Source organism: Mustela erminea, chromosome 15 (genome assembly GCF_009829155.1).
Source record: "Mustela erminea isolate mMusErm1 chromosome 15, mMusErm1.Pri, whole genome shotgun sequence".
Taxonomy (NCBI): domain Eukaryota; kingdom Metazoa; phylum Chordata; class Mammalia; order Carnivora; family Mustelidae; genus Mustela; species Mustela erminea.
In genome coordinates, this window is record NC_045628.1 from 18,481,438 (window position 1) to 18,490,885 (window position 9,448).

At 44.4% G+C, this 9,448-nt stretch overlaps 1 protein-coding gene across 5 annotated transcripts in view; it reads right to left on the minus strand.

Moving 5' to 3' along the window:
* GPC5 (glypican 5) overlaps nt 1–9,101 on the minus strand; it is a 1,399,440-nt gene extending 1,390,339 nt beyond the window's left edge. For all 5 annotated transcript variants that reach the window (XM_032314680.1, XM_032314683.1, XM_032314682.1 and 2 more), the window contains exon 1: nt 8,539–9,101. In XM_032314680.1, the coding sequence (XP_032170571.1) occupies nt 8,539–9,007 (469 nt within the window). In that variant the 5' untranslated portion in view covers nt 9,008–9,101. The remainder of the gene's footprint in view (nt 1–8,538) is intronic.
* Nucleotides 9,102–9,448: the final 347 nt, after the last annotated feature.

Genomic DNA, 9,448 nt, shown 5'->3' on the forward strand with positions numbered 1-9,448 from the left:
AGACCACCCCCCCCCCCAGGCACCATAACACAGGGGCACCACCTAGAAGAGGAAGACGACAGGGAGACTCCCAGGAGAGAGGGGAGCAGTGGAAGGCACTCACCTATCTCCTAGCTCGGAGAAATGGCTCAGCAGCAAGATGAGAAGTTTCTGAATCCGAGAGCTTCCAAAGGCAGCAGTGGCTTGGGTGTTTCATAGCCCCCAAGTGTGTTTTAAGCATGGTGGGCCAATGATGGGAGCAGTATGCGAAGCAGGCAGGCTCTAAGCGACTAAAAATATGCTGATTTGAGTTATATTTAAAGCAACTGGACGTGTAAAAATTTGAATTTGGCCCTCGAGGGCTCTGGGCTAATCACCTTGACCTGATGTGAAGAAGTAAAAATCACAAGGCACAGGGCCATCTTGAACCCATTTACACAACACTGGAAAACTTGAAAAATATCATGATGTAGAGATAGCAGAATCTTAGATAGACGGGCTATCCATCTGTGGACTGACTCCTACAGTTTAATGTAAGAATCAGAGAGGTTCAGAGGATGTAGCAAAGTCTTCAACAAATATTTCAAGGGGCGCCTGGGTGGCTCAGTGGGTTAAAGCCTCTGCCTTCGGCTCAGGTCATGATCCTAGGGTCCTGGGATCGAGCCCCACATCGGGCTCTCTGCTCACCAGGGAGCCTGCTTCCCTCTCTCTCTCTCTCTGCCTGCCTCTCAGCCTACTTGTGATCTCTGTCTGTCAAATAAATAAATAAAATCTTAAAAAAAAAAAAAATTTCAAGTCTTAGTCCACATCAGACACTCTTGTAGGCAGCCAAAGAGAACCTTCCGTGAATAAGGCAGCCAGCAGCACCAGCAGCATAACAGACAGGGCCCGTGCCAACTGCGAATGCAGGATTCAGTTTGCACTGCAAGATGGTAAGCGCAGAACATTAAACCATTAAACCTTTTGAGGGTGGGACCCTGTGTGAGTGCCCAGGTGACACGTCCACGAACCTGGCCTTGGCAGATGTGTTCTCTGTTCTCATCATGCACACCGTCTAGTGGTGACAGAGCAGTAATAAAAACAAAGAAAAAACATATGGCACCATGAAAGAAAGATGGGGATTATACAGTAATAACTGGGGGAACAGAGTCCAATGAACTTTGAGAAAAGCCTCTCCAAAGAGCTGACATTGCAACCGAGACCTGAGCCAGGCAGCTACATAATGTGCGTGTGTGAAAGAGCTATAGGTTGGACAGTTTATGCCAATGGTTCTCAACCAGGTAATGCAAAGAGTTACTGGTGGTTATTTCTGGATGGTAAATTTTGCTTTCTTTGTACTTTTCAGTACTTTGAATATTCAAGCGAATGAGTATTCTTTCATAAAAACATGAAAGTACAAAATCTCATTTTCTTTCTATGAAAGTGCATTATGCATTCAACTTACGTAGCAGCCATATGTGAACTTGATATGGCTAATCAAAGACCTAGAGGGGATTATGCTAAGTGAAATAAGTCAGACAGAGAAAGAAAGACAAATACTGGATGTACTGGGTGATTTTACTTATATGTGAATTTTTTTTTAAAAATGAAAAGACAAAACAAAGAGAAGCAGACTCGTACATGCAAGAAACAAACTGTTGGTTACCAGAGTGGGGAGGGACTGGGGGATGGACGAAACAGATAAAGGGAATTAAGATGCTACAGTTTTGAGGCGCCTGGGTGGCTCAGTCAGTTAAGCGCTGCTTTCTGCTCAGGTCATGATCCCAGAGTCCTGGGATCAAGCCCACATCAGTATCCCTGCTCCGTGGGGAGCCTGCTTCTCCCTCTGTTTGCTCTGCCTGCTGCTCCCCCTGCTTGTGTTCTTTCTCTCTCTCTGTTAAACAAATAAATAAAATCTATTAGAAAATTTTAAAAATTAACAAATAATACAATTTTTAAAATATTCTACAGTTTTAAAATATATAAGTCATGGGAATATAATGTACAACACAGGGAATATAGTCAATAAGGCCATTATAATTTTTAATGGCCACAGATGATAACTAGCCTTATGGTGGGAATCATTTCATAATCTACAAAAATACCAAATCACTATGATTTACACCTGAAACTAACAGGATATTGCATGTCAATTATACTTCAATAAAAAATTAAAAATTAATTTAAAAATGTAAAATATTACAAATAGTTTTTAAAAGAAACAATAAGTGTTGGCAAGGATGTGAAGAAAAAGGAACCCTGGGGCACTGCTGGTGGGAAGGCAAACTGGTACAGCCACTGTGGGAGACAGCATGGAGGTTCCCCCCAAAATTAAAAACAGAACTGCCCTATGATCCAATAATTGCACTACTGGGTATTTATCCAAAGAACAAGAAAACACCGTTCAAAATGATACATGCACCCCTGTTTTTACTGTAGCATTATTTATAATAGCCAAACTATGGAAGCAGTCCAAGTGTCCATCAAAGACGAGGTGATGTAAATACTGATGGAATATTATTCAGCCAGGAAAAAAGAATGAAATCTTGCCATTTGCAACAACATGGATAGATCCAAAGAGTATGCTGTTAAGTGAAATAAGCCAGTTACAGAAAGACAAGCACCATATGATCTCACTCATCTGTGGAATTTAAGAAATAAAACAAACAAAGGAAAAAGAAAAGAAAGAGGCAAACCAAAAAACAAACTCTTAACTAGAGAGAACAAAGAGACGGTTACCAGAATGGGGGGGGTGGGGAATGGACAAAACAGGTGAAGGAGATTAAGAGTAAACATATCTTGCTGAGCACTGAGTAATATGGAATTGCTGAATCACTATATTGTACACCTGAAACTAATACAACACTATCTTAACTACACTGAAATTAAAATAAAATAATTTTTAAAATAATAGAAAAATAACATTTAAAAAAAAGTTTTCCTATATACTGTGACTCATAGAAGAATGACTAATCATGTTAAAGTGATTTTTAACAGGAGCATTAGTGAAATTTGAAATTTCCAAAGCTGAAAAGAGGAAGAATTGAGGACACAGTTGGTGTTGTCTTTTCTTCTGGACGAAGGTCAAGCTTTTGTAAAAGAAAGGTAATTAATGGAAAATGGCTATTCTCTATTAAAAGTAAAGCTATTGTTACTTACCGAACCAGATCAGGCACCACAGTCACAGACAACCTCAACAAAGCATATCACTGAAGTCTTTCATGACCCCATTTTAAGGTTTATGGTTTCTTCAACAGTTATACCAAGAGACCACTGATTTATAAATCATTTCAAGAGAGGCCTCTGTTTGTTGGAATGCTGCTGTTGGTATTACACCAGTTAATGACAAAATAAATATCACAGACTCAGAAGGTCTTCTTAACAGACCTGGAAAGTAAGTTATACACACGTGCATTTGTGCATGCATGCGATAAAAATCGTATTTCACGCCCTGGGCAAGTTGGAAACTGGAGAAGAATGATAAAATGTTATTCTTAAGTTCTCCAAACTGCACCTCTCCTAAAGCCAATTATACAAATACAGGATGTTGGACACTTGGAGGAAAGGAACCTAAATTGTGGGTTGGAGGGAGGAAGGGGACACACACAGCATTTATACTTGCTAGTGAGCTGAGTGTGAGGAACTGGGGTGTGATTAGTGCACTTCAGGCCCCTGACAGACAGTCATACTCCATGGCCTTAAAGTAGAAAACCACACTCTCTGTGTGACCAGTAAGCTTCACTAAAGGCCTGGATAAAAATGGCACACCTGATTGTCACAGCCACCAACGCACACACTCAGTTTTGCGGAGGAGAAAGTGACAAGCTTCTCTGACAATGGAACCAAGTCGATGTTTACAAGTCAACCGGACAACATGCACAGACTCAGAGAGCAACCATGGGACAAGGCCAACAGGAACCTGTGAGAGGCAGAAAGGCCACCAGGACACTCTGCAACCTCAAAAATGACTCACCAGCCCCCTCTTCTGACCAAAAAGAGAGCTGCCACTTCTTCCATAATGACAACTACCTCCACCTTAACCCTCCTAGCCCCTAAGCAAATTGTAAAAATCACCAGTTCCTGAACTGCCCTGCTTCATTCAACAGTCCTTGATACCAATCAACACAAGCCCAAGTCTTCAAAAAAGCCCCTCCCTGGGGGCCCTTCACCAAGACACCAAGAGTTCCTGTGCTGAGTGATGGCCCTTGCTGCAGAAAGCAAATGGAGCCTACTTTGTTTGATATTAGGGCTGTTTCTGGTGGGTTGGGGTGGACAGGCTTCAACACAGACCAATCCTGATGTTAATATTCTGCCCCGGCATCAGACCACGGGTCCCTTTTATGACTCAGGAAATGTGATCACCACAACTATGTTCCTTAAGTAGCAGAAAGGGCTAAATTCATGAGAAACAAGAGTTCCAGTTTGAGATTACAATCAATGAATGACTATAGCCACCAGCCAGTTAACTGTATAAATCCCTAAACCATCCTATAGGCACTACTTTGCCTCCCTGAATCCAGACAGCAGAGCTAAGACGGTGGTAGTAGTAGTAGCTATGGGCACTGCAGCTAGCTACAACACAGCTGTTCCTCAGTGTCCATTAGTTCATGGAAATACATATATAATCATATTTTTTTACCATATTCTAAAAAAAACCATTTAGATAGGTTTCTTTCTTAGAGTTTCCATTAGCTCATGAACAGAAACAAAATATTCACTATAACCTAATAAATTCCATTTTGAATAGAAAATTACTTCCCAATTTTAAAAACAATCATTTATGACCAAAACAAACAAACAAACAAACAAACCTACTTGGGGGGTATAGCTCAGGGGTAGAGCATTTGACTGCAAAAAAACCTATTTATCATAAAAACATCATCTGATGTCTAGAGATCTAAAACTAAAATTTCACCCTTAAAGGCCACATCTAATTAAAACTTTAAGACACTAAATAAAAAAACTAGAATGACCACAGCACATTTAGTGAGCACTTACTGTGTGCATTTGTGCTCTTCTGCACACACACACATTATTTCATGTCATCTATGCAACAACCCTTTAAGAACTAATATTCTCATCTCACAGATGACAAAACAGAGGTTCGAAGGTCATAACCAATTAACCGAGGTCCCAAGCTACAAGGGGGCAGAATCAAGTTTTGAAACCCAAGGCCTGTAATTCCAGATTCCAAGGTTACCAAGTAGATTGTTTCTACTGGGTGTGAAAATGAATCAACAACGTCCTTGAAACAATTATAAGACTGGATCTTAAGGAAACCAGTTTAAAAACTACAGCCACACAGCACTAAAGTGTCCTTTACAATTAGAATTTCATTTTGCCACATTCAGTTTATTTTTATTATCCCATTTATGGGCCAAAGCTCCCAAGAAAAAGTTATTTTTCACAAACTACTCCTTGTACCAATGAACTTCCGTTTTAAAACCAGTTGGCATATAAATTACCTGAATATAGTCCTGGATTTTTTTTATGAGCTTCTCTGCTCTGAATTACCTTCTTGAAAAAGGGAAAGAATGCAAGTGTGAACAATGAATGTGTGAAGAGAATTTCAATGGGAAGGCATTATCCCTACTCCCCAATAAATAAAATAAAAATAAAAGGACTTTTAAAAGACACACTAAGCTTTGTTGTTTTTTTCTCTCCGAATAAAATAAACAAGAGCAAAGGGCACCTTGACTACTACTTAGGAAATAAAATCAGAATGCAGGGAAATCTGTAATGCTAATCACATTTACACCTTCTCTCCTTTTTTACATTTCTCATCCAACATCCTTAGAAGCTCAACAGGCTTAAAAGAATTGGAGCAGGGTAGAGAACAAAGGTGAGGAGAATCTGAGAAATGACTTGAATGGCTGTTCTCACCGTTTTTAATAATTCCAAATTGAGTAACATAGTGCTCAAAAGATACAAAAGTCACAAATGTAGGAAGAAACTATAGAAAGTTGTTCTACCTGCTTATATTATAAAAATGGGATTCTGACTAGACCTCTCAGGAATTAACCACTTGTAGACAGTAAATAAAGAAAACACACACACACACACACACACACACACACACACTTTTCAAGGAAACAAGTATCAGATTTAAATGTATTAGTTTTTGTTTTTTTTGGGGGGGGGTGTACCTCAGGACCTTGAGATCATGACCTGAGCCAAAATCAAGAATCTGACGCTTAACTCACTGAGCCACCCAGGCACCCCCTAAATGTATTAGCTTCTGTCAGTGAAAGCCCATACGCCAAATAAATACATTTATTACAAGGAATAACAATATCTGTATTTTTACATGGAAATGACCAGGTATATTAACTATTGTTCTCTCTTGAGATTGAGGATGACGTTAGACAGTAAGATACCCAACTGCTATCCTCAATCAAGCTAATGTTATAGATCATATACAAATACAAAAATAGAGCAAAGCAGTTACAAAGCACATCGTCTATGTGTGGTTTGCTCAGTTTGGGAATGAGATTGTTACAGTGGGAAAAAGAGAAGTATCAATGTCAAAAGAAAGAGTTTAATATCTTATTTAATTATTCAAATAAAGCAATCACTAACAATACGGAGCCAAGAATGATTCTAATCAAGGGGATTCTAATTCAGAATAATACTTTCATGTGACTTTTTCTTAATGCAAATATCAAAAGAATTTAACCCTTCTTCCACCAGCTCCACTGATGTCCCTAAGTGCAACCCCACAGAGCCCCTTTCCTTGGTACTGCTATGATTCCCCCATCATGGTAAGCCACAGATAAAGAAAGGTCTAGCAACAGGGAAGCAAGCCAGAATGTCATAGAAAAGAAGGTGCATCCCATCCTGGCTCTTTTTTAGGGGTCATGGGTATCAAATGCAAATAAGGACACTACCTCCTTCTCTACAGGGCAGAGCTTCAGTTTCCTCTCACATCCTGGTAAAAAGGTCCGTCAGTGATTGATACTCTGGAAAGTTCCTCTACAAAAAACATGAAATACACACAAGGTTCTAGAAATGTAACACCTAATCGGTATGTTACATTCGGCAGGTACCAGAAATACTAAGATATGAGAAAGGCAAGGAAATCATGGCCTTACTGGGGAGCAGTCAACATTTCCTGAACATAGCAGCCAAAATTATGGCATTTCTGGGATAAAATCTAATAATGCAGCTCAATGTCTTCACCCTGTCCACCTCCCCAACACAACTCCCACTTTAGTAGTATTAGCTACTGATAAGTGAGTTTTAGTTTTGTTTTTTAATAAAAAGAATGTACTGATATACACCAATGTGCCCAAACTATTGAGGAGAAAACTGCCCTAAGCTGAGAATACCAACTGTCTTCTCTCAAATAGTATAGAAGCAGCACATAGTACTGAATAGACATTCAAATAAATACTTGAAATATTTCAAAAATTAAAGACTGGTCATGTAAACTAAAATGGATTCAGTGTTCCCAAATTCTCAGATTGTTCTTGTAAAATGACTGGGGAACTGGGTTCACCACCAGCAAAGCAATTAAGCAAGACAGCTACAGCTCCATAGTGCTAAAAGCAAGTCTCTTCGCCCTAAAAACTCGGGCAGAGGATGTAAATTTTAGACCCACGCATCCTCTACAAATAATTTTTTTCAACCAATAAGATCACAGCATTCGTCTGTGCACTGACTTCACAGTCAGGGTGCACCGCATAGTACGATCTTAGCTTCAGACACCGCTTACTGCGTTTGACAACTAAGACCTCATCTCCCAGACCAAAGGTAAACTGGAAATCCCGCCAGCAGAAGAGAATTTGCGCGGCAGGGGTGGGAAGCAGGGGGTAAAGGTGCAGGCAAACTGCGTTGCAAGAAGCACAATCTACACCCGCTATGCTCGCTGTATTCTCTCCCCTTCAGTCTCTGCCATACGTCTCATCCATGCTTAGTGAGTGGCTTCCCGATACGTTCAATCTGATCGCCTGTTGCCGTCATACCTTGCAGGCGGTAAAACTACCCAGCTGGTCTGAGAGACGCACTGGGTAGTTCAGGTTCCCGCAAGGAGGGCTGCGTGCCAGGGCCCAGAGAGGCGGCTAAGGGTCATACCAGTGCGGGTGCACCGGTCCGCGTCCGAATTAAAAAGGAGACCGGCTGCCCATTCTCCAGCAAAGGAGAAGAACACGGGTTTGTATTTTTAGCATCAAACTTGGAGCGACCAACCCAACTCTGTCCACTGCACGAGAAAGCAGCAAACCGAGGCCCCCCGGCGGGGCAGTGGTGAAATTTCCACTCGCAACAGAAACGCAGTCAGGCCGCGCTGTCCCCAGCTGTCAGCTTTGCGGGCCTCTTCCAACATCAGCAGAGACTGCCGGAGCCAGCGGGGGCGGCCAATGCCCAGAGCCCAGCTCAGCCTCGGGCTGAGTCAGGGAGTCCCCGCACACCGAGCTGCCCCCCGAGGCCTCCCTAGGGTTCACGATGCCCGGCCGGAGCGCCTGAAAGGTCATCTGGCCACGAACAGCCACCCCGAGGGCCTGGGGAGCGCGGAGTCCGCGCTCAGGACGCCCCCGGCCCGCGCCCAGGCGCAGCGCTCTGCGCCGACCCGACGCGCCTCACCTGCCCGCGGCGAATCCGGCAGCCCCTTGACACCTCCCACCAGGCGCCACTGGAAAAGTTTCCGAACTTCTTCGCAGCTGGGCATGTCCTCGCTCCGAGTAGACCCAACGAGAGCCAAGAGGAGGAGACAGCAACAGCCCGCGCGCCAGGTCGGTGAGTCCATCATCGGTGTCCTCGTCGCCCCTTCCCACGCAGTGGACCCCACTGCCCCCGCGCGCCCTGCGTTGCAGGCGCTGGAAAACGCTCGGCGGTCGCGGTTCCCAGAAGGTGCAAGCTGGCGGCGGGCGTTCCGGGGCCGTTCCGGGACGCCGGCTTCACCTGGGGGCACTTGGCTTTCTCCCGGGGAGCCCCGAGGCTGGAACAGCAGAGTTCTCCGGCAGAGCGCCGCGAGGTCTCCGTCTTCGGCGGGCGCGAGTTGGCGCAGCCCGAGGGAGGAAAACGGCTGGAGCCGCACGGAGCCCGCGAGCATCCGGCTCTGGCCACCGCCGCGGTAGCCGCGGGCTCAGCCAGCAGCGGCCAACCTGGGACGCGCCCGCCCGCCGCGCTCCGCGGGCAAGCCCCGCCCCTCCACGTTCCGCCCGGCGCCCAGGCTCCGCCCTCCCCACGCCACGCCCCCGGCACGCCTGCCCCGGCTGCTCCCGCCTTCCAGCTGTCAACGCGGCCCCACGCAGGACGGACCTCGGAGCCCGCTGCCTGGATCGAGGAAACGAAGGAATAAAACGAAAGCCCGGCCGCGCTCTGGCAGTCCTTCCCGAGGAACGACCGTCTGATGAAAAGACCAGCGAGCGTAGGAAGAGGCTCCGAGAAGATCAGGGATGAGAAACACCAACTGGAAGAAGGTTGAAGTTCTTGGCTGGAAGTCGAGGTCTTCAGGGCACGGGCATTCCTGTCGAAATTGTGTGAAATAGGA